The 26,124-nt window shown below is 38.8% G+C and overlaps 2 protein-coding genes across 2 annotated transcripts; one reads left to right on the forward strand and one right to left on the reverse strand.

Moving 5' to 3' along the window:
- The first annotated feature begins 9,476 nt into the window (after positions 1–9,476).
- LOC139924230 (T-cell leukemia homeobox protein 3-like) lies at positions 9,477–13,841 on the forward strand. Its single transcript, XM_071915216.2, has 3 exons — positions 9,477–9,840; positions 12,117–12,354; positions 13,628–13,841. The coding sequence occupies exons 1-3, from the start codon at positions 9,477–9,479 to the stop codon at positions 13,839–13,841; spliced, it is 816 nt and encodes a 271-aa protein (XP_071771317.2).
- Positions 13,842–16,025: 2,184 nt separating this feature from the next.
- npm1a (nucleophosmin 1a) lies at positions 16,026–23,806 on the reverse strand. The gene is made up of 11 exons (XM_078286797.1): positions 23,658–23,806; positions 21,819–21,898; positions 20,797–20,916; positions 20,075–20,168; positions 19,310–19,419; positions 19,169–19,218; positions 19,002–19,065; positions 18,832–18,912; positions 18,521–18,625; positions 18,312–18,386; positions 16,026–17,491 (listed from the first exon to the last, which is right to left on the reverse strand). The coding sequence occupies exons 1-11, from the start codon at positions 23,704–23,706 to the stop codon at positions 17,441–17,443; spliced, it is 879 nt and encodes a 292-aa protein (XP_078142923.1). The 5' UTR covers positions 23,707–23,806; the 3' UTR covers positions 16,026–17,440.
- Between the last annotated feature and the right edge of the window lie 2,318 nt (positions 23,807–26,124).

Here is a 26,124-nt window from a genome sequence, read left to right on the forward strand (position 1 = left end):
CACAAGCTGTTTGGACAGATTTGATGGACATTTCATGCTTTTTTTGGAACTGTAAAAAGATGGTCCTGTTAATATCAATAGTTTGGGAGAAGGGGACTAACTTGCTGTGTGTTTGGTGGTCCGACAAACTTCAATGGAGTTTTGAATAACATGGGAGTGAGTAGATAATGACTGAATTTTCATTTTGGGGTGAACTATTCCTTTAAGGCCAGATGTAAACCTTCTAAAAAAGTTGAATGAAGGACTTTATTTTAGATTAAAAAAAAAAAAAAAAAAAGTATATATATATATACTGTATATTTTGACTTTAGACTATTTTTAGATTGGTTGCAGCAATATTTTTATCCACACTTGATTATGGAGATTTGTTGTATATGAAATCAACTGAGTATCTGCACATGTTGGAGCTGGCTGGCCATATTTGTCCATGTTTAGGCTGAGTCACAGGTATAGTTTTTAAATATTTATTTATATGGCCATAGTGGGCATTTTTCAATAATATGTATTTATATGACAGAAATATGATCAGTATTGTATAGTCTGTATGGGCAGTATTATGTATTAAAAAAAACTGTCACGGTCTCTGCCCCCTCTGCCAGAATAAACAGCAGAAAGACTGAAACTACTTTTGGTGAGTTTGGAAGTAGCTGACTGTGCCACTGTTTCTCCTCTCTCTCTGTCCTCTTTTCTCCCCTTCTTCTGAGATTGTCTGTTACTTATTATGGAATGCTTTTTATAGTTGTTCTGTCTGTTACTAAATGTGATGGTGCTGTCTGAGCCAGGTGTCCCTTGTAAAATAAGAGATCATTGTTCTCAATAAAATTAACCTTGATAAATAAAGGTTAAAGAAAAAAAACAAGTACAGATCCTGTACACTGTTAGAAGAGGAGTACGGAGACAGCAGTTATCAGGTCCTGAAACACCATAAGCAGTGCTATGTAGCCATTGAAACACTGAGATTGGTGTTTGGGGGGTGTTCAAGTTGAAACACTAATATCAGTGTTTGGGAGCACTTTAAACACAATATTTTGGTTTTGAAACACAAAACATGGTAAATCAATACTAAAGTGAGGGTTTCGGAGCTATACCCTGTTTTAAGTGTTTCAATACACATACATGAGTCTGCAGACACACAAAGAGTGTTTTGAAAGTTTGGAAGTCAGTTTATAAGAGAGCTTCTTTAATTAGCACCCTTTTATTTTACATAAGATAGGTTTGACCACTGATCCAAATATTTCAGTTTCAATTACCAATGAAATGCCCAATCTGGATTCTTTGGCCACATAAATATGGAAAATATTCGCTTATGTTCTTGAAGAGTTTGATTTGTAGATGGAGAACAAGGCCTTCAGAGCATTCTAACCCATTGGATATCACACTGGCCTGTTTTACTATATTGTTTTCAAATATTACTAATGACAACAAAACTGTTATAGACACAAAATACAGGAAATGCAATTTGCCAAATCAATATTTCTGTCAATAGCTGTCAGTCAATTAAAGAGGGACCAGTATACGCCCATTCCTATTTTTTCATTTTTGGCGCTGGGGCTATCCATTTGTTTAGGATTTAGGTTTGTATTAGGATTCTGCCTTTTACTATAGATAGCTCGACCATTATAAATAGTTTCCCTTTTCAACTAAGCAAGCATTTACTGTTTGTTGCTGGTCTGTGTGCCTAGTGGCCAATCATTTTTTATTTTCAACTGTTATTCAAATGAATAACAGTTGTATAGCTTTTCTGTTGTCTTTCAGAGCATCACCAATGAATATTGCAGCTCTGACACTCATTTTTCAAGTTTTTGACATTTTTACCTTTATTGGACAGATCAAAGTAGAGAGAGACAGGAAAGACTGGGAGGACATGCAACAAAGGTACTGGACCAGATTTAAACCCAGGACATCGCGTTTACACGGCATGCGCTTTAGACCACTGAGCCACTAGGACACCCCTCATTCGTCTTTTTTGTCTGTGTGAATTGGAAAATGGAAGATCTCAGGTGGGACGGAGCTAGCTTGAGGTGTGTTTGTTTTTCTGTCACTGTTCTCTGCTTCCTGCTGTGCTGCTACAGAGGCTAAGTTTACCCACAGCTAACATTGGATTGGACAAACATGTTGCAATGGTACAGTATGTTGCTGGAGACTGTTTTATTACATTTTGTATGTGACTAGTATCTAAGATATCCACCTTAGTTTGCTAGTTAGCTGTTTATAGCTAGCCTAAAGCTAGCTAGCTGATATTTGCTAGCTAAGCTTGTAAACTGCTGCTGACATCTTAAAACAGTTATCTATTTAACCTTAGCTTTGTTCTATCACATTAGTGCTTTGCTAATAGTTTGCCAAATGAAGCATCTGCTGAGTCTGTGCAGTAACCTACTACAGACAGTGGCTAGTGTCAGTAGCTAAATACAAAGGCTACTGTTGGAAGTTGGTGTTTCTGCTTCTACTGTAATAGTTGTCATGTATGTGCCTTTTGCAGATTCAAGAAGAAGTGGAATCATAACTAACTCTGGTGTGAGAGTGAGTGCGTCCATCATGTGTCCTCCCTCAGCCGAGGTCAGAGCGGCATGATGCTCCACCAGGAGGAAACATCAACACCACAAGATGCTTCAGTCGGCCCTGTAATACCCTATATTTCATTTTCAACCATTGTCCCATTCTTACAGCGCAAAGATTTTACATATAGCCACAAATAAAACTGTATTGGCTGTGCACAACTTCTCTGAGGGCAGCCCTCACTGCCCTTGCTTTCTCGTGCTTCATTTTGTGGTAGCAGTATCCCAAAATGTATACAAAATAATCCTAACCCTAACATATAATATATGGATACTATGGATCAGTCCCTGTCTGTTCATCCGTCTGTCCGTCCATCTGTGTGTCCATCACACACAACATTTTGGATGCCACTGAACCAATGTTTATTCATTATTATGTAATTGTCTATACAGTATACAATATAATTGTCACACAATATCTTTGACTTGATTTTACTTGTGAATTTTTACGAAACTTAGGGACATATGATGTATCTCATTGCTTCATATGGGCATTGATGGCCTTACAATACAATATCTTGTATGCTGCTTATTGTTAATTGATAAAACTAAGATTTGTTTGTGACTTCATAGATAGATTCCTGAATCAAGCCTAAATAAAAATGCCTGAAAAAGTTATCTTTTTCAATAGTTGGCTGATACACCATATGAGGGTGTATCGATATGAAACCATATGAAACGATGATAAACACTATAGTGGTGTTTGGAGTACAGGAGAAAAGGGATTAAATACCATAGTGGTGTCTGGAGTGCCGTAAAGTAAGGTATCAAAACACCATAGTGTTTGGATTCCCTGACAGTCAGCTATTGAAACACCAGGAAAATAAGCTCTCGAAACACCTTACTAGGTTTTAGAGTTCCAGGTTTTACAGACCTCGAAACACCGTTAAGTTTTTTGAATCTCATCTTCAGGGGTGTCTCCAATCCTTGAAAAAAAGAGTTTGAATCTCTGAAATGTGTTTCTCATTGGTGTATCCATGCTCCATATCAGGTTTGAAAACTAACTTGGAGTAAAAAATTACTCCATAAAGCTTGTGTAGTATAATCAAAGTCTTCTGATGCCTGACGATTGCTCTATGAGTCGAAAAAAATGAAATTTGATCCATTATTTCATGAAAATCTGAGTCGATCGGCATGGCATTTACTTCCGCATTACCAAACCTCACGAGATGGAGGTTGCGCACTTTTTGGGTGAACTATTCTTTTAAGGTAAAAGCATCTGACAACACAACATACACACTCCTAAACAAAGAACACATGCCTGTGAGTTAACACAACATCTAACTGCAAATATCGTTTAATGGGCTAACAAGCACAGATCCTGTACAGACCCACGGCGTGTGTTCACTTCTATGCACTAAAGCACTGCAACACAGTTAAATTACCTAATTCCACTAATGTTACTTAAATACCACAAGGTAACGTTAAAGGCACCTACCGTTAAAATCTGTATGGCAGTGAGGACGAGTTACTGTCCACAAATCCCCATTACTGACTGTGGAATGTTAAGTTTCACTTTTGTTTTCACATCGGGAGACTGTGGATTCAGTGCTGAGACTGTGGGTTCAGTGCTGCTGGTCTGCTGTCTGTACATCTCCAAATTACAGACATGACGTGATGTGACATCAGGCGAGAGATCAATTTAGATCCATTTCACTGAACTTTTGATTTTGTGCCTCTGTATGGGAAACACTGCATCTCACAGTCAAAAACGCCCTCTAGAGGCCATCTGACGAAGCGCATCATCTCACTAAGTGTTACCTGACTGACTGACTGCCTGACTGACTGACTGCCTGACCTGAATTTGCCTAGCGATGCCCTCGGCTGTGCCGTGGGAAAAATACAAAAATCTCACAAAATTTCCATCACCTCTTGTCCCTCCCTCCCCCTGTTGTAGTGCTGTGACTGACTTCAAATAAATCCAGAACTCATAATGTCTGTGTTTGAGACCCATCCATCACGTTTATGTGAGAGGGAGGGAAAGAGACTCAGTATGTGTGTGTGTGTGTGTGTGTGTGTGTGTGTGTGTGTGTGTGTGTGTGTGTGTGTGTGTGTGTGCATACTGGCTTTATACAGTGTTGCGGGTCTCACTTTGTAGTCTCCACAGGAACAGAAAACCCAGAAAATAGATTATTTTACATTTACATGTTACATTTATGAGGACCATTATCTGCACATCATGGCTAAGGTTAGGAATAGTTATTCTGGATGTACAGTGGAAAGGTTTAAGTTTAGGATTAAGAGTGAGGGAATGGATGTGAGTCACTAGAATGTCATGACAAGTATAAAAGCACAGTGGTGTGTGCATGGGCGTATGTGTTTAATGTTTATTTATTATGCATTATCGCAATAAAATAATAATCTTTCAAATACTAAGAAAGGTAACAGTAAACCAATATTTAATAGAATAACACTAACTAATAGTCTGTTTCCCACCATTGTGAGCTCTTCCCAGCTGAATCAAAATCCTCTCTGTTCTTTTAAGTGACAATATGCACAGTATAAACTATTCTAAATGTTGTGTTTGGTAGGAAAGATAATACTCCCTTCTATCTGTATATCTCTATTAATCATTTTTCAAAAAGTGCATTTTAAGCAGAAACAAATGATAGAGGGCAAGTGAAACGAGAGAAAGAGATGGATGGGTGCTATCGCAGATTAACAAAGTTCCAAAAAGAATTGAATAAAAGCGAACATTATGAGTTGGAATAAGAGGGATGAGAGCTGAGAGCGAGGAGAGCGAGGCAGGCGTGGAAAGAGGGATGGAAACAGGGGGGTTGATGAGTGGAGTAGAGTGCCAGTGAACAGGGCAGGAACGCTGACTGGGCTGCTGCTGCCCTAAGGCAAGGCAGGTGGGACAAAAGAGGAGGCTGGTGGCTCAATGGCTCGCCCCACCCTGAGGCTCCAGCAGGCACAGGAGTAATGCAGGGGACTGGAGTAGTGCTACTATCAAGGAGAGGGAGACTGCGGGTGCTGGCAGCTGATGCTACGTACCCCTCTACCCCCCCCCCCCCCCCCCGACCCCGCTACTATAGCCGGGTGAGGAGGTCAAAAGGCAGCCGTTAGTGAGACAAAGAAGGGTAGGGAGGGGGTGGCAGGGACAGAGTGCATAATTGGCTTTTATTGAGTGTTGTTGAGGCTCACTAACACCACACTTGCACCACTTGGCCATGGGTGAGTGAGCACATAGTCCCGCTCACACCAGTACCCTTTCTACACATGTAACCTACAACAATGCATTGACATATGAAGGCACAAAACACACACATTTTTAAGCAAAACCCCCCTATACCACCGCCCCTAACTCGCTGTTGTCTTTTGATCCCTGTTCTCTTTCCACTTTGTTTTTCATTAGTGTGGCAAGCAGCCATGCATTCAACCATCAGAGGCATGGCTATGTACTCTTAAGTACTCTCTACTATGAGCCATTATCTCTATTTTTACAACAAGCTACAATCAAACTCTACAAACTGTCCTTTATTCCATGAAAGCCTACCTCCACTAAAGATTAGTTTCATGTTTTTATTTTGTTTTTTTGGCAACATCTTTGGGCTCTAAGCACCATTGCTGTGGTGTTTTTACACTCCACTTCCAAGAGATCACTTGTCAATCAAACAGTGTGTCTGTATGATGTTTGTGTGTGATGTCTTTTTCCTTAACTGGATTTTCTGTTGATGAAGTTTAAGTTTCTGTACACGGCAACCTTTTCTTTGTCTGTTCAGCCATGAACCTTCCGAGTTCAGTTAATTTCTACATGGATTTAACTTTAACATACTTGAAGCTTACTTGAAGGCACAATGTATCACATGGTTGGTTAAATCTGAGTCTGAGTTACCAAAATCTTCCTCAACTCATCATGATACTGGTATAGAACTTAAAGATAGACTTAGAATTTTGCATTTTTCTGCTACTAATTCTCTACTAGTTCCCCACTAATTCATGGAGCAGCAGCAAGTAACAGAGTTCAACAGAAAAATTAGCAGGGCGAAACAAGTGCTGAAATTATGCATGTCTTTCTTCAAGTTCCATAGAAGGAGCATAATGTTCTTGTTATTTTACCTGTTATTAGAGCATGACATGTTAAGCTCTCTCACACGACTGCAGCCATTATTTGAATCTCCAGACACAAGAACCGATGAGATAAATGCTTCCGATTGTGGCTCCCTTCCACATATTTGTGGTGTGTTAACCTGGGTTGAATAAAACGGAGCACGGCTCTTCTTCCAAGAGGAACGCAGGGGTTTGTTCTGGTAATGTGATACAAACACATACTCAGTCCTGTGAACATGATTATCCTCTTCCTGTCTGTCTCTCCTCTGCTGTCTTACCTATATATAGGCCTACAATTATCAGAAACGGTGGGGAGGATGAAGGGAAAACAGAAAAAAAATAGAGAGCGCGGAAAGTGAGTGAGTTTTGCAAGAGAGATAAGAGAAAGGGGAAATGTGTTTGAGAGGAAGGCAGAAAAGGAAAACATAGTGTATATGTGATGGAAGGATTAATGAGAGAGTGAGCGAGAGAAAAAGAGGGGTATAGAAAAAGATGGGTCAGGCACAAGAGGACACCCAGTAGAGGATGCTGGGTAGACAGAGTATCCATTCCCTCCCTCAGGCAGATCCGCTTTCTGCTCTTCTTTCATAAATATTCTCAATGAGTAGGTTACCTTGATGCATACTCCCTTGTCTTGAATTCCTGTTAGTGGCACAACCATTATATTTCTGCCTGGCACAACATTTAACTGTTGCTTTTTTCTGTCTGATCACATAATCAAGTGCAGCAGGTAAGTCTGCAACATCAGCCTGGCTGCGCTCTGATGGGGACCTAAATGCTGAGATATATTAACACTTCTTCTTCTTCTTTGAGAAAAAATAAACCCCTAGTGACATAAAGTTTAAGACACAAGGCTTAAATCTTTAGAGGGACATTACACCAATATTTAATTGTTACTGATTAGCCTACTTCAAGATGCTGTGGCGGTAAGTTCATTCATTTGAACTTTAATATATTTGTATTTAGTGTTAATACTTTGTTTCAATGTATTATTCTAAGTATGTAGGAAAACTTTACAACTTGGCACCATGTTTTTCCTACTAAGACTTTTGGCCATGTTGATTTTTGACATAATTAATCTACATCATTTCATTCAACTTTGATTCAAGAAGGGTTCAGGATCCCCCAAATTATGATTTCACACTAAAGTGCTATCAACTTGTGCTGTTTACAGCTTTGCTCAAACCAAGATTTTAATTTGCAATGGTATTGATGATGCATTGTTCTCATGCATAAAGTGAAGATAGTCCTTTAAATTAGATGAGGACTTGATTTCACATCAGTGTACTATACAGTTTAACCTTAACTGCATAAACAGACCAACCTTTTCCTACATGACAGCAACTTTTAGAGCCCAACAAGAAAATCGCATGATTGCTTCAAATAAGTACAAAAGATGAAATCACCCTAGCTTTCAATGACAAAATAAATTGAGGATGGGGGTGTCCACTGTGTTGGAGTCTGCTTATCTGCATATGAAAAAGCACATCGTAGCCCTTGGCGCTGTTTTTATTGCGTGCGTCTGCCTTTATCAATTTCATAGATCATGTAGAAAAGAATAGTCTGGCAGCCAGCACAGCACAATACAATATACAAAAATAAAACACACTGGTTTTCAATAATAAATGATGCTCTTTTATAGTGGATCTGAAACGCCTATGATGCCTCAGTATGAAAAGGCTTTTATAAGTAATAGTTCACTTAAAATCATTCTAGTATGGTTTTATTACTTTATATCTAAAAACAGCTCAGAATGCAGGAGTGAGAGAGAGGGAGGGATATGTGTGATTGCCAAAATAGAAGAAGTATCCTAAGAAAATAACCTGCTCTTTCACTCTTTTATGATTTCTCTTGTCTCCTGTTTTGAGATATTAAATTGAAAAATGACATCCAAGCTTACTGCATTTGAATAGTTTTCCATTGTTTTTCTTGTCCTCATTATTTTCTGAACTTTAATAAAAGTTAAGTTGAAGGGGCAGAACTACAGAGCTACTTTTTGCCTTTGCATCACAATCCAGATGATGTAGAGCATGTAGAGTCTGATCTGTAATTGCTTCAACATCTGCTAAATTAGCTTTCTCGCAGGCTGATCGTATGGAACCCATCACTACACATGATATGTGAGGATGAGATCCATAGTGTGATCCCTCTTGGGGTGAACTGAAACTATCGGTATAGCTTTACACCATACGCACTTATAGAGTTATAGTGATCTGCTTGATCAGTGATCACTTTATAGTCTATTCATGCCTTTATCTTTGTGAAAAATACACCAACTTTTTATGCAGGCCATAACTAGTGCCTTATTTTGCTTGAAAAAAAAATAGCTGGGCATAAATCATTAAAATCATTAAATATGATTTTGCAGCAACAGATTACAAATGTAATTTTGTAATTTTAGTATCATGAATAAAACACAGTTTGGTAAAACAAACAAACAAACAAACCAAAAAAGCAATCATAGAAACAACCACACACACACACACACACACAACACACGTGTGTGTGTGTGTGTGGGGGGGTGTGTGTGTGTGTGTGTGTGTGTGTGTGTGTGTGTGTGAGAGAGCGAGAGAGAGACAGAGAGAGAGAGAGAGAGAGTCTCATCTTTGCATTTCCAGATACAGATTTCAATCTAATATTTCAGCCTGCACTGTGCATCATAGCAGCATCAAGCATGGAGAGATCGTCAGAGCAAGCAGGGCGGAAGATGAAGAGGCAGAAGACAGAGGAAGAGGCAGAGAGAGCTGAACAAACTCGACCTTAAACTTTATATAAGACAACCATATTTTATACATCAATGCCTGCTTTTTCTGTGGTCTATAAGCCCACTGTCGGCTGAAGGAGAGGACAGAGGAGAGGTCAGTAGATGAGATGAAGGCCAGCAGCAGAAGCCCCGGGGGCCTCAGCCTCCAGCAGCCAGCTTCAATCCGCTTCGGCATTGACCAGATCCTCGGCGGCACAGACCGAGAGGTTTCCCAAAACAGCAGCATCAGGTGTCGCCCGGACATGGGGAATACCTCAGACCGACTGAGTTACCATCTGGCTTTACACGGCATCACAACTCCACCGTACGAGGGATCGAGACCGTACGGGGCGGACTTGACCCTGTGTCCGGCGGGACCGGTACGCGTCCCGGCGCAGAGGCCGCTGGCTGCAGCTGTAACTCCGGCCGGACTGAGCAGCATCCTCCCCTGGATGGACGGCAGCCAGCGATTTGCAAAGGACAAATTCGCAGGTATTCGCATATTATACATTATCAGCAGGGATCTTCACGAGATCTTGATCCTTAGATGTTTATTGTGGCAAAAAAGTGCAAAGTGCAGACGTTTCAGCAGACTGTCAGGCCATCATCAATGCTTCTGTACAAAGCAGGAAAAGCAGTTAGAAAAACAAGAATAGAGTAGCTACCCACCTCTTTAGCCTGTCACATGTCTTTATAAATTCATAGCATACACTATAGTAAGAAGAGTCAAACTGAAGTACTGAATGAAGACGGTTTTTAAATGGGAAAAAAGCAAAACCCTAACTTTATTTTTATTTTTTTTCTGTTTCTGTTCATATTGGTGCTTTTGATGCCTTATGTTGATCACCTATAGGCTACTGGAGGTCATAGTTTTTATAGTTTTTATTCTTTTTTTTTTTAATACTAAAAATAAATTTTGTATAGGCTACACTATTGACAAATTAAGTCTACGCTATATCTTCTTTTTTAATTTCAATGCAGCTTGTCGGATAAGACAAAAGTTTCAGGTTAGGACAATCCTGCCTTTGGAAACCCTAACGAAAAATTATATTATTCCTATAGGGACTTATAATGTATCTGTGGTATTGAATAGTGAGCTTCATCTGCCATGGTGACACGATGATATTCCTGTAATATATGAGTTTATAGTTGTAGTGTGACATTTTTATAGTAAGCTATTCTAAAATGTAAGAAGGCTGGCCTAGTTGTTTTTGTATTGGAACTGACAGAGAAAGTTGATCACAGTCCTAATTTGAGTTGAATTGCCTTTTATTTTCTAAAAGCGTTTTCATAAGTTCATGTGAGTTTTGGCAAAGCGGATTCAGGCTTCGTTTTTACACCAGTTGCAATCAATTAAGCTTTATCCACATTCAGATTAAATTAAGGCTGAGACTCGCTTTCTATGTCTGACGGTTAAATAGCAAAAAGTGAAGCAAATCTATGGAGTCTGTTATGCTTTAGCTGGACTGAGGAAATACGCCTATCCAAAGTCGAGTTGGTTTATCTTCGGCTTATTACAGTCTCGTAATTATATATTTTTCGTTTGTTATTATTCATCAGTTTCCGTTTTCTTTATTTGCATTCAATCTAATTTTTATCATTTTCATGTGAATTGGTCTTGGATAAGAACGTGTTTTTTTCCGTCTGATATCTCAGATGATGTGAAGTGCCTTAGGTTGCCTGAGTGTTTTAAGTAGGATTTATAAAAGTCGTAGTGCTTCAAGATGCCTCAATAAAGCAGACTGGACTTCGTTCACATATAAGGGATAAAGCCAGAAAGAACGATATAGTCAGTGTAGGACAGAATAAAGGCCAGAACGGACAATAGGCCTATATTTAAACGATAGACTGTTATTTATTCATGTAGGCTATAGCTGTGGAAACCCACTCAAAACAGTTCAAAGTTCAATAGTCTCAATATTACTGCATTACTACAAATGGAAGTTTTAAACTAATTTAAAGTCCAAAATCAAAAAGTATTATCAAAAATTTAGACTAAAATATTATTCTTGTTACTGGCTAAATTTTCTCCTTTTTCATATTTATATTTTTTCATATTTATATTGTTTCACTTATATTCACATATATTTTGTGCATAGCTAATAAAATACCCTATCTGTAGCCTACATTTTTGACATCAGTTAGGTGCTATGACCTATAATGTTTAGTCACTTACCTTAGGGGTAAGCAAAGTGAAATCAGTGTGTATTTGTGTGTGATTTGTTATGCTGCAAACTAAATATAGACAATGAAACACTAAAAACAATAATCAAAAAATGCATTTTACAAATATGATCAGTAAAACAATTTTCAGCTTGTAGAACAGACACAAGCAATACATTTGCTTGGGACAAATCCATTGTAGGCCTATTTCTTTAAATGGAAAGAGTATCTGCTGGAATATGATAGGCCTCAGTCAACTATTCAGTTATTTGAATGATTGGTCCATAATTGTGGCCTATTTTCATGTGAGGTGAGTTGTACTTATCATGGTTTACTCATTTTATTGGGTATTCCTAGTTTTACTATTGTCCACAGAAATAAGGCAGTGAATAAAAGATATATTCATAATTAGATACACAAATGGAAAGGAGCAGAATAAAATAAAAAATAATGTCTACAAAAGGTTGATTCTTTTGAGGATTTTCCATCCTTTGGTTTTTGATATAGGAATTGTTTACTACAAAGTAAACTATAAATAATCACCAGTGAAATTCCTCTTAACTCCTCTCTCTCTCTCTCTCTCTCTCTTTTTTTTTTTACTTCAGCAACTTTGACACCATTCACTGTGGCTCGGCGGATTGGTCATCCCTACCAGAACCGCACACCACCAAAGAGGAAGAAGCCACGCACTTCCTTTTCCAGGATACAGATCTGTGAACTAGAGAAGCGCTTCTATCGGCAGAAGTACCTGGCCAGTGCTGAGAGGGCTGCGCTCGCCAAAACCCTAAAGATGACCGATGCCCAGGTTAAAACCTGGTTTCAGAACCGCAGGACCAAGTGGAGGTACAGTCTTGAGTGGGACAGAAGGAGAGTAAGGAGGAAATATGAAGAGTTCTCTTCAAAATGTGATATCTACCATTTGAAAAGTAACAAAAAAACAGTGACACCCACTCCTGTTAAGGCATTAATGGAACCAAAATAAAAATAATTAATTTGGTTGGTAATTTAAGTCCATGGTGGGCAAAATGATAACACTATTGACTGGTTCCTCTATATTTTATTACTCTATATATAGAGATTTTGAATGATGAACATCAATCAGTGTTTTTCTTTCCAAAATGGATTTATAGCACTTTGGAAAACAGCTCTTATATTATCTCTGTTATATTTAATCATTTGTCTATCCTTTAATGGTTCAGTAATATAGATAATATAAAAAGATCATCAGTGTTTACTGTTGCAAATAGGAGAATGGGAAAAAAAAATGTCACTGCAAAATTTAGACTGATAGTAGACTAGTAGCAAAATAAAACAAGAACAAAGAATGGGATAGCTGGCAAAAAATGTAATTCTGTTATTATATAGTGATTGTGACTGATCCCAATCAAAACCACCCCTCCTCATCTACTCCATGCACCCTGTGTCCCCCTAAACCACAGCCTATGCCCCCAACAACCCTCCCAGCCCTGTCCTTCACACCCGTTCATCTTGCCAATACCCCACACTCTCCTCCCATCTGATCCTTTGCAGAACCCCACAAAAGTCAATTTTTTAACATATCTCTTCCAGCACATTTTTTAGGGGGAAATTTCAAAGGAAATCTAAGAATTAAAGTCACCACTCACACATGTGTAGACAGTGGATGGGGTGACTTCAATCAATAAGTTCACCTCTTTTCAATAAATTCACCTCTTTTCTGTAAAGCCATCTAAGCATACATGCTTTTTTGATATGGATGTATTGATAAAAAATAAATAAGACCTGTCATTTGTTTTTAACGCTAACAGTTGCCAGGTCTCTCACCCAAAGTTATTTAGGGAATATGTTCCTTTGGATGATATTTTCTTAAGGATCTTAGATTTGGGATATGCAATAAAATGTATATAAAACAAAGAGTCTTATAAAATAATTTCTTATAAAACAAAGTGGAAATTATACAGTAAGTTGCAAGGGTTTAGACATACACATACAGGAAATTGTTGGCCTGGTACTGATGGCAGAGGTTCAGATGAGGCCTAAGTGTCTATCACCCTGCACACAATTTTAGTGTTAACCGAAAAAATAATGTTGTTTTTTTTGTCATGTTCTTTCTCCCATCCATTCCGTTTGACGTTAGGCGTCAAACGGCAGAAGAGAGAGAAGCAGAGCGCCAGCAGGCCAACAGGTTCATGATCCAGCTGCAGCACGATGCCTTCCAGAAAACGCTGAGCGACTCGGTTCCTGCCGACCCGCTCTACATCCACAGCTCCTCGCTCTTCGCCCTGCAGAACCTGCAGCCGTGGACCTCAGAGGAGGAGGGCAAGCTGGCCAGTGCTGCAGCTCTTGTGTGATGAGGTGGACAAATATTTAATCATAGGCTGATTGGACAGCAACAGGACCTGAGCTGACTTGTGATCACACCATAAGTGATACCTGACTGAGTATCAGAGGGAGTTGAGATATAAAATACAATTCACAGTTCAAAGACTTGAACAGGCAGAGAAACTGATGCTTGACTCTTAGATTAGACACACTCAGGGAGACAAAATGTGGTGTGGTAATGCTTGTGACACTTAGAGCTAAGCCCATTATTACAAGCTGGCATATTGACTGGATTAATGTAATAATAGTAACAAGCATGTAACAGAAACACCGTCACCATCAGTATCCCCAAACACAAAAACACTATGGGCTTGAAAATTCCATTCAACAGTGCAGTGACTGCTGATCACTTCATCAGTTGAAGACAAACACAAAACAAAGGTCAATTTACGGACAGGCATGGAGAGAGCACAGGCCAATGGGCGTGTGCATATGCAGGAATATTCTTTGATAAAGATGGTTTACCTGCTCTATTCATTCAGAGACCTCTAATAAATTTGTTTCCTACATATCAAAACACTTATCAACTTTGCAAAAAATATCATCATTTAATAAGAGGAGAGTGACAAAGGTCACAAACTGTCTCAGCCCATTGAGCCACTGCAATAGTACAATTAATGTTATTTGAAATGTAGTTTCGACCTCTCAATTGCTGGATTTATCTGGAGTTATATCTAGTATTCTAGCATGTTTATTTTGGATATTTGTTCCATATTTGCTAATTGTTACCTGGTTAGGAGAAGCTAACCTTGAGGAGGATGGGGAGTGTGGTGCGATATCATTAAAATCCTGGAGCTTAAATACAATAAATGGGATATTAATACAATGAATAAGACCTTAAATTTGTGGATGGACAGAATGATTGTCCTTTTATGCTGGGATGATTGATTCTATATTGCTAATCAGTTCAGAACCAGACAATGTATCCTTAAGCCTCGACAATTCCCCTGGGTGCTTTCACAGTCATTTTTTTTTTACTATAGAAGCAAGGCTCGAGTCTGTGATGTTATCAAGATGTAAAATCTGGGGCTGCTGCGTAGAGACCGAATTGAAAATATGTCAGTTCACTCTCCATGGAGCAGCTCCAGATACATCTTGATGCCATCTTAAGTTCTGGTTTGTGGCTTTGGGAGAGAGTTGTTCATGTTCTATAGTTACATGGCTACTGTAGCAACAGTACTGTCTGTCTTAGGGCTAATCGCGCTTTGAACAGACAACCAGACAATGTTCATATCAGTGAAGTTTTACAAAATGTGTGCAATAAGACACCAGTTTTCAAATGTATTTAGGGGTATGTAAACTGTCAATCATCAAGGTCGACGACAGTATTCGGTTGTTCAGTATACGCTTATGAACAGCAATGATCAGTATACAGGTTGCGTACTGAGTCGGGAGGCTGACCTCCAACCAGAAGACCCGGGTCCAAGCCGTGTTTTGACAACCATCTGGCCAGCTGAAGTGTCTTTGAGCAAAACTATCACATAATGATTAATCGCTCACACTAATTTCAGATGAGTCTTATCAAAGACTGCGTTGTCAATGTGTGACTGAAAAAATAAAGCCAACAGATTGTTCAGCTTTCCTTGAATGCATTGCCTCTGCCAAGCCATGACTCATCTTTCCCATGATCATTATTGCGATCTCTTTCTGCAGGCGGAGGTGAGGACACCATTTTAAAATATAGTGCCACTGTCAAAAGAGTGATGTTCCCCATCTCTGTTTCATGGTCTTGGTTTGTTTTTCTATTGTGTTTTCTGGAGGTTAAACCTAAATCCTTAATTGCTTTGTAACCACATTTCACAACTTTAATATGGATTTAACACCCTTTAAGTTAATGCCATTTTTCAAAATGGTCTGTCAAGTTCAACAATGATCAACTTTGTAAGTAGCTAAACTGCATTTTTCCTACATCCTTCTGCCATTTATCATTTCACATATCAGAGAAGAATGAGGTAAATGAGAAAATAAATGTAAAACATGAATATGGGGCATCTCAAGCCATTTATGGCAACATATGGGAACGGATGGGCTGAGTACAATTCTGTATTTGTTATTTATAATGAATCTCTGCAAAGTTTAACATAGCCTATCTATCCTCAGGTCCCCACTAGCTGCCCCCTACATGTCAAATGAAATATTACATCAGGCAGTGAGACAATTTATCCTAGAACCTTTATTGAAATAACTAAGTGGACATTTGCACATACAGTGGGAAAAAAAAAAAAAAAATCAAATTTACAGGAAAAAAAAAAGATCAAATATTTGCATTTAAGATTAAAATGGGTACAATTACCAGTCTCAAACTCACTGTAAAGCAATATAACGGGAACTGATCCACATATGTATTCATTTAATCAACCTTGGTGTTGCCCACCCAAACCCACAGCATATTTAAATGGACAGCTTCTTGAGAACATGGAATGGTCTTCTCTATCAACAGGCCTCACGCATTAAAAGTTTCTTCAATCTATTTAACTGTTGTTCAATGAGGAAAACTGAAACTTGAGTGCAGGTTAGAATTTTGAGAACATAACTCCTGAATTCCCCAGAACTGCAAGGCCCGTTTTGAAAATAGTGCCTTTAAACAAACAAAAAATAATTATACAGCTTGTTGCTTTACACTGTTTGATGGATTACTTCTGGACGGCAAAATGCATGCAAAATGACAGGAAAATATTGAATTTACTGATACACTGGTTCAGGTAGAAACAAAGATTGACAGTTTAGTACTATAGACAGAAGTAATGTTTTTCTCCAAATGGGAAGTTACCATTTCATAACATTCAACATTCTAAAACTTTGATGAACAACCCACCTTGCAATTACCTCGCTGTGCTACTGTCAGATTGAACTTGAACTTAGCTGTAGCACCAAAGGTGTGGAGAGATAAACAAACACTGGATGTGATGATGATGGGTGATGTCACCCAAAAATTCAGCTACAGCATAACTTTTCCAAACTGACAAATGATGCGACTATTGATGCGACTATGGTCAACATCTTTCCTTTTGTTTCACTGCTGAAAACCGACTTTAAGTGACAGTTTCTTGAACTGTTTGGGGTATGAATGCATGGTTACCTGTCTTAGATTTGCTCTAAAGCTCATTTAATGATCCGATCTTTGCATGTACATGTTCCTGCGTGAGGCCACATCAACTCATCAACTAAAATAAAAAAGCATGGGAAGATATCCTCCAAATTTTCTCAGGTGCCATACAACAATCTAGCAAAGATTTTATTTACACATTTACAAAAAATGCAAATTTGCAAGTTGGTTCTCCCAGGTCTATCCATCAAACCTGGAAGTATCTATGCCTTGCATCCACCTTAAGAGGGTGATGGTGGTGCGAAGACAGGGCAAGGCCACAGTGCGCTGTCCCCATACACACACATCACTTCCTCTCTAATCTCTTGATACAGCAGGGCAGTTGGAGCTGGACTAGACTTTAATGAATTAATGGGAAGTGTGAGGCACCGAGTTAAGACTCCAGAAGGTTTGTGAGGAGGGATGTGGCTGAACAGGTAATTAAAAAAAGAAAAAGAAAAAAAAAATGCTGGGATTGTTGTGTTATTTAGGATCTGTCACCGTCTGTCTCCACTTCCACAGCTCCGTAACGACCTAAAGAAAAAAACATGACAAACATTCCGACAATCAATATGGTGTCCCAAGCATACTGTAGCAGCCGCTATGGGTTAGTTAATGACAACACTTAAAATGTCTCTCAAATCATAAGGGGAAAAAAACATAACACTACCAAAAGTTAATATAATATAATTTGGCTCCAACATACGCTCACAGTCCTTTCCTCTGTAAATTATTTTTCTTCCTCCCTGCTCCTCTACATTGACAAAGAATGCAGTGCCATTTACTTCAATGCCATTAGCCTTTGACAGAAGGCATCGTTTTAAAAAAGGGGTATCTCAATGCCAAGATGCATCATTCATCTAATGCCACCGGTTGCACTTGTCTTTTCCAATCGAAATGTTTGAGTTGGGCAGGCTCATCAGTTCACAATGTGAGTAAAATCTAATTTGGAAAACTTCAGACATGCACAGTAACGACATCCTGGCATGTAGTGTAAATGCTAAAAGTTGCATTGAAAAGACAAATGTAGCTGTGACCTAATCTGTGCAGTAGTTTTCCACTAAAACCATCACTGAAACTTTAAATAGTCCTTCACTTAGGATTGAGAGGGAGCGTCAAATATTTGATGAGAGCACCAAATTCCTCATAGGTATTAACATGTCTAAAACAAGTTTATTAAACTTTGTAAGCACTGAGCTCACAAGCTTACTGATAAAAATAACATTTTCCTAGTAAATATTCCAAGATAACTTAATACATTAAAATGGTAGCTTGCAGTTTGCCAACAACACAATGAATGCCTCCTTAAAAACATGACAGACATCTAAAAAGCTCCATAAACTAGGGACTGTACCTTGGCGTCTGAGACTTTATAACCATGTTTCACAAAGTTCTCAAACTTGGGCTGGGCTTTAGGCAGTGACACTCCCTGTAACAATGGAAAAACGCAAAATGAATATGCATATCCAAATTTTCATTAAATCAATACCAAAACATTTTCTTTTTCAGTTGGAGAAAAGAACATGCAAAAATACAATCAATCCATGTTAAAGGGACACCAACCTTCGTCACCGCCTCCATGATCTTAGCTTTAATCTCAGGAATTGTTAAGGCTATCTTGGGAGTTTGTGGGGTTTTGGGCGTCTTACCACCCTTAGGGGTCTTGGCCTGTAAGGAACAGAAAGTGTGAGAGTACTAGGAAAGACAGTAACTATTTTGTTTGGGTATTGTGTCTTTGAAAGAATTCGGACAAGCTCAAAAAATTCAAAAACATACAAATATTACAGGTTTATGATTTATGACAATACTGGCCAATACTGGCCTACACATGCCATTTAGAGCGTGACAAAAAGCCAAATCAAACAGATTCTTACCTCCTTTGGATGTGGTGTACCAGGTTTAGCATTCTTGCCATTTTGAGCCGGGACTCGGGGTTTGGACGGTGTTGCCTTGGCCTGTAACAGAGAGGCAATTGGTATTGAGAAAGGGTTTGAGCTAAATTAATTTAGCTGGAACTGTCATATTGCGTGTAATAATGGCTTGCCTTAACAGGTGATTCCTCTTCCTCACTCTCCTCCTCGTCATCATCCTCATCATCTTCATCATCCCTAAAAAAAAACATCCAGAATTTTTTTTTCAAAAATTACACATTTATCAGGTTTGAGTAGTGAGTAAACAGTTAAGTTTTAAACAGTTAGGTTTTACACTCACTCATCATCGTCATCTTCATCATCCTCCTCGATGTCCGTTTTCATTTTTTTCTACAAGGAAGAACAAAAGGCGATTATGGTCATTTAGATACTGATGACTTTGAAACTCAGAAATTCAACCTGCAAAGTATGTGCAACAAACCTGGGACTTGAGGGCAGGTGAGGAAGCGGGTCTTTTCTTGGAAGTTTTGAGGACTTCCTCTTCTTCATCTTCATCATCATCTTCGTCAAAAGACTGATCAGCTTCCATCACTAGTAAAAAAAAAATTGAGATATGTTAGGCAAGGTGAAAGGTGAAACTAAATGAAATGTAGGTATCCCACAAATGGCAGGTTACCATCATGTCTTGAAACTAACGGACACCACCAGATTAATCGTTACATCGACCTGACATCTTATTTGTGCATTTCCTTCTCTCATTCTGCATGTTAATGTTCACGCTTTAAATGGAACTTACTTTTGGGATTTCTTCATGTCAGTCGTGGCTCAAAATGGAGTTTTAGCACTTCTACATTAATGGAGCGAAACTATCTGGTTGATTAAGTTTCAGTGCTACTCCTGTCTAAATGGCACTCACTCTGATTGGGCAATGCAAATTAGAACAAAATGAAGTAGTGTAGAATAAATTAGTAGCCTCTGATGATTTTATGTCTGATTTGACACCTGTTCTTCATAATCCTGAAAATGAATCTGCACATCTGTTTCTTAATCTGGATTTTAATGTCAGATTTCAAATTTGATTAAAACTGCTAATCCCTAACCTTGCAATAATTAATCTGACATTGAACATATAGCCTCTGAACTAACCATGGTAAATAGCCCTAGTATTAGGGTAATCCATGTTCCTTTCTGACCACTGTTGAGGCAGTTACAGATACTTATAGTCCTGGGAACAGTAAATACTCACTGACAAGGTGTTGCCCACTGAGATGGATCGGACCAGAACCAGCCTTTAGACGGAACACAGCTGGAGGAGTGATTGTGAAACCACCGAGACACACCTGCAGCAAACAACAAGCAATATAGTAGCATGCAATCACCATAATGTACAATGATGAATAGTGTGCTCTGTGCAAATTAGGAGTCTTTTGGTTTGGGTCCAACAACCTCGGGGTGCCTGTAAAAATGTGATGTGTGGCATTTCTGAAACATCAATATACCACTGTCCAATTAATTATGATACTTTGGTATAATTATTGTAAACAAATGAGCCCATGGTGGTGATGACTGATGGCCTCTGTTTCATGCCAGTGGTATTGTTACTGCTAGTGTTTCTCAAAATTAAGAGCACATTTACCACAAACCCCATTGCTTCCAGTCGCAACGAGGATGTCGCTATGTGTACAGTGATAGTGTCATTTGCTTATGGGCTCAGAGTGAATGTGGTAGTGCTTTATCAATGTTAAAATGCTATGCATAGCAGCACTAAGAAGTAAAAGGTGCCTATATGAATTTTGTGATACAGTTGTGATATGGTGCAATTAGAGTTTCCACATGATTTGGCATGACTGAACCAATATGGCTTTGGCAGTGTGTGTGTGCAAGCTAATGGGAAAAATTAGGAGACATTTTCGTGTTAATGTATCTGTCCTTTAGAAAACACTTTAAAAAGAGGTTGTGTTTACTCACACTAGGCAGGGTAGACGGCTTAAGTGAAACCAGTGCTGCCTTGACTTTCTGACCCTCTGTGTCTTGTCCTTCCACCTCTACCATGTGAAGTTCATCTTTGGTGCTAGGGTCCACACACGCCTGGAGGAGGCAAGAAACGATTTGACACCTTTATGAGACAGCTGACTATTATTCCAGTTTAAACACAATTATGTCACTTTAGCTTGACAAACACTTTGACTTTTTGCAGCACTTTGCAACAGAAGCAGTCTGGTCACAAGCCTGCTTTGATCACTTCTAGTCTACCCGTGCATACTGTTATATTGTTGTTGCCAATACAGCAATGTTGAGCTTGGAGGAAATATTGGTGAAACAGCAGTTCAATACTGACCCATTCAGCAAAATTAGTGTGGGGAACATTTGCAAGAAAGTAAGTAACAGGCCGAAAAAAATGGACACGCTATTGTGATAAACAGTGTGTTAATGTGATCGGTTAAATGTTTAGGTATGGCCTGCAACGTGAAAAAACATGGTATGTCATGTCAGCTTAAAAGAGATCTGACAATCATATGGAAAGAGATTAGTGCCGGCAGAGACTATTTGAACTGCATAGATTTGAATTTGTAATGCTCATATTGTAATTGTGTTAATGCTGACTTAATGCTGTCAAGCACTGAAGGCGTGTTTGTGAACTACAATGTCCATAATTCATTGTATCTATGGCACTGCACATGCAGGATGGACAGGCAAAGCATAACAGTCTAATGCTGCAGTAGTAAGTTAGCTGATGCTAGTCTCTTTGGCTTGTAATAGAGTAAGACAATTAAGTCTCAACTGAGGCTAGTGTCCGAGCAAAGATCACATACTGAGCTCGCTGAATGAAATGTCAACAAAAATGCAGCCCAAATAGTCTAGTTAGATATACAAACACACAGTTAATTGTTAAACAACTGATGGGCAGAGGAATAAAAAATATTTCCCCATTACTAAAAAACAGCATGTTTTCATAAGCTCCTTGATACCTTTGATCTCAGGGAACTTACCATCCTTAGATCTAGCTGGTGCTCAAAGTCATCTTCTTCAGGGTTGAATACGACCTCCTTTCCGGACTCCAGCACGCACCCTGGTGGAAGAGGTTTCAATTAATGATTCACTTGAACAAGTACCACTGCAGTGTGTCCTGCCTGTGGTAGGCAATACTTTGGGGGGGTGAAGTGCTATATTTGAACTGCACACAAGAGGGAGCCACACAGATTACTGCTGGGAACATTTCCACATGGCCCTGGCAGAGGAAACCCCCTCTCTGAGGAAAGGTGAAACAAGCAAGGCACACAGTTCTGTGTGGGAGTATTTCACTGAAAAGACATGAGGTGAACTGGCAATATGTTTAAGTGGTGTGCAAATACGACGACACTATGAGTTCTACGGCGTATTGTAAGAAACAAATTGTTAAAACAACAGCAGTTGGAAATATTGATTTTAGAGTGCAAATTGTATAAAAACTTGAATTTCCTTGCACATTGTATAAGAGTACAATCTACTGTGCTGGTTGCTTAATAATTGAGATCAAGTTTATAAGCCTGTAATTCTGGGTAGTGGTTAGTGTGTGCTTTGGAGTGGACAAGGTTCCAGCTGTGGTCCTGACTTAAACTGCATAACTTTTACATGACTTTCAATAGTATCACATTACATGTAGCCTATATTCCTGTAAAGTGACTCATTAGTAAAATTCTATGATAATCCATGACTTCCACATCTGGTATACCCCTCTTCAATATGCCATGACATTTCAGAAGCGTATTGACCAATGGGAACCATGAGTGGATCTACAATTAACTGTGCAATCTTTTAAGCTGAAAACAGCTTGCCTTGCAGCAAAGAGACATTAAGAAAAATATTAGACACACTCGAATATAATTTTCCCATCATATTGAGTCCAAGTCATTTCTCTATATTCTAAATCAAATCGCATCTCATAAAATGTTGCTTGATTCTACATGTGACTCAAAAAGAAAGCCAAGAAAAAATGCACCCATGTGTGTAGATGAGGGTATTATACCATGTGTGATGTCCCTGTGCTTTATAAAATTATCTCAGTTATTTCCAAATGTAAGGATTCCATCCATTCCAAATCAGCAAAAGGGAGAGAAACTTAGATGGGTGATGTGTCAGAGAAAGACACAGGTGATCAAGGAAACTTAACAGATTTTGTATTCATGTGCACAAATTGGACATGGAGATAAAAACTGCAAAATACAATGTGTTAAGTATTGCAACCACAATGACATGATGTAATGGTCAAAGGACCCCCAGCGAGGTGTTTTCTGGAATAGCCTGAAACTAACAGATGAAAATGATCCAAATACAAAGTGGGTCTGCATTAACCCAGTGAAGCGGCGAGGTCAGCTGAGGTCCGCGTGTGGATGAACCCACGTTGAGATGGCGTTTCCCAGCAACTGACCAAACTAAAACTGTTAGTTCAGAAATTTGCTTTAAATTAGCAAATCATCAAACTGAGGTACGGAATTGTAAAGCGGTGTGAAATTCTCGCTGAAAAGAAAACGCGAAATTTCCCACATATATTTCAGAAAACATGGGCGCCGCCATACTGATTCTCAAACACGTGTTTGGCAATTCAAGACTGAGCTAAACCCATGCTGTCCGCCGGGGCTGCTCGAATCCGGAGTGATTTCAATAATCTAACTCATTACACTTTATTTTCAGCGCCTTTCTAGATAAGTAGGAATGTTAATTTCCATCCCATGTCCAGGACAAGCAGCAGACATTATATTGTTAACTCGGTGATACTATTGGAGTCAAACACGAGGACACGTTACGTTAAGGAGCTTGAGGTGACGCACGAAATGCAGAAAATATCTTACCATACAGAAAGGTCTGTGGTGCCATTTGTTCCTCGTCTAACCCGTTCATGATTACGATTAAACCGTTGACAGCTTGCTGCTTGCCTCCTGCTGAAGAATAACTACCAAGTACCAACTACTACTAACCACTACTGACGTGATTCCTACTTCCTTTCCTTCTTCTGTGTTTAATGGCGGGTCGCAAACCAACGCAAGAATTCACACCGCCACCTACTGTCTAGACTGTGTAGGGTCTTCACTCTGTAGGCTACAACAGTAGGCTATAACACAACTTCAACTACACTGCAAAATATCAATTTTAACAAACCATTTACTGGTACTGAGTCTTAAAATCTCGTTTTCCATTAAGTTAAGTTGCTCGTTTATAAAATGACTAAATGACTTATTAATATGGATATTTATTGCGGTGTGGTAAAAATTTCCAGGAGAAAATGTGAGGCTGTGACCTACCTGAAAGCAGCATGTGTGCTTGTTTCAGCTGGAAAGGTTAACAAGTTGGCCTCAATAGAAAGAGTTAGTCATTTCAAAGTGTTTACAATTTGACAACTAGATGTCACAATGTTACATATCTTTAAAAAAATCTAGTATCAAAATGTTGAATAGACCCACACATCTCTTTAGAGTACCTGAACATTAAAGTTACAAAGTGTGCTTGGATCTCTCAATTGTATGTAGCCAGATTTTGGACGTCACAACTCAACTCCACACCATTTATTTTTCAGTTGGCTCAACCCCTTATCTGTACATACAGCTATTCCTAAGTAGCATGAACCTTAATTACATTGTTCTTTATCATTCATTCGCTGTTAATTGTATTGTTCTTGCACAAAACTAGACTATTAGAAAAGAAGAAAAAATATAAGCAATGTGTAAATAAAGATTGTCATAGACAAGATACATACACTTAGCTGCTTGTGGATATCATTTCAGGACCATTCTACTAAAAAAAAAAAAATGTGTATAGCTTTTCATAGGCATTGCAGAAACACAACAACAAGAACAAATTGTACAAGTACACAGATGCATTGTTTTTGTGTATTTTGTCATTTGCATTCCGAGAACAGTGTATTTATATTTTTGGGTAGAGATCAGACTTTGCAATTGGAAAAAAATATATTTTAGAAGAGAGTAAAAGCCTGAATTCTTAAAGCTTAATTCATACACTTTTGTATTGGCAACATTTTGATCCAACTTGGATCTCTGTCTGTAGGCCAAGTTGATGTGGTTTGGTTATGCTTGTGGTGTTTGTCTTTTTAAGAACTGATTGAAGGCCTAGAGATTTTCATCCAAGTAACTTGCACCTGCATGAGATGTAATGGAGAAAAAATAAGGATATTTGGTTAAAATATAGCATGCCCTAAAAGCACACACATGCATGCACACACACAGCCACAGACAGACACACACACACACACACACACACACACACACAAGGGAAAACATAGGTAGAACACTACTCAGTTTAAGAATTAACATAACTATTCTTATGGCTTAGAATAGTTTAATTTGTATTTGTGAGATTTAACAACTCCAGTTCCAAAACAAGATATCAGACAACCGAGACTCTGTGATGTCATACCAGTGTACCATACAGCTAAGAGCTGCTTTATTGACAGCCAATCAAAGGGTGAATGACTTTGTAGTGTCTCAACTATGACATCCAAGTGAGTTTGGCAGTATGGTCGTGCTATCTGTCCCAAACGACAGAAATTCATCCTGGATACTTTAGTAGTCACCCTTTCCACTGTATTCTGACTGTATGTGTACATTACATCAGAGTGACATCACAGATTCGGTTTGGATAGAAGAGGCAGTACCACATGTTCACTAGTACAGACAGAGCTGCAATCGACGGCATCAGCATAGCACATTCCAAAGCTGACATTCAGTGGTATTATTCCCCTTTGAAACCATTTTATTATCTGGAACTCTTGGTGGTACGAACGTCCGCTGCACATGGACTGAAATGTTTTTTTGATTTCTCCCACTACTGTTTTTTCCTCTTTCTCAGGTGAAAACACAACTGGATTTATCAGAATGCTTGGCCCAGCAAATATCATCTGACTTAGTAATATTATATGCATGTGAGTTAAATCCATATACCTGTAACATACACAAATGTTACTGTATCTCCGAGTCACACCAAGATCACCTGTCGCCTGTGCAAAAAAAGTTGATGCTTATATGATAACTAGCCGATTCCTGACCAATTCATATGACAACATCTTTGTTTCACGGGCACTTCAACTTGAAATTTAAAATTTATGCTTGCTTTTCACAATGCATTTTTCGATTTTAGACAACACACCTATTTGACCACAACAAGCAAAGCAGCAGGTGAAAATATAAAATAATCAATACTTTTTTTTTTCTTTGTTTTCGCTAAAACCTAGGTACAGACAGACTGACGGACACACAGACACACAGAAAGAAGTGATGCACACACACACACACACACACGCGCACA

This window comes from Centroberyx gerrardi, chromosome 11, assembly GCF_048128805.1.
Source record: "Centroberyx gerrardi isolate f3 chromosome 11, fCenGer3.hap1.cur.20231027, whole genome shotgun sequence".
Classification (NCBI taxonomy): Eukaryota; Metazoa; Chordata; class Actinopteri; order Beryciformes; family Berycidae; genus Centroberyx; species Centroberyx gerrardi.

Coding starts and splice junctions, on each gene's coding strand:
- LOC139924230 (XM_071915216.2), top strand. CDS start 9,477: ATGAAGGCCAGCAGCAGAAGCCCCGGGGGCCTCAGCCTCCAGCAGCCA. Junction 9,841..12,116: donor TGCAAAGGACAAATTCGCAG/GTATTCGCATAT, acceptor TTTTTACTTCAG/CAACTTTGACACCATTCACT. Junction 12,355..13,627: donor AACCGCAGGACCAAGTGGAG/GTACAGTCTTGA, acceptor GTTTGACGTTAG/GCGTCAAACGGCAGAAGAGA.
- npm1a (XM_078286797.1), bottom strand. CDS start 23,706: ATGAACGGGTTAGACGAGGAACAAATGGCACCACAGACCTTTCTGTAT. Junction 20,917..21,818: donor ACCAGCTAGATCTAAGGATG/GTAAGTTCCCTG, acceptor TGCCTCCTCCAG/GCGTGTGTGGACCCTAGCAC. Junction 18,913..19,001: donor AAGAGGAATCACCTGTTAAG/GCAAGCCATTAT, acceptor TCTCTGTTACAG/GCCAAGGCAACACCGTCCAA.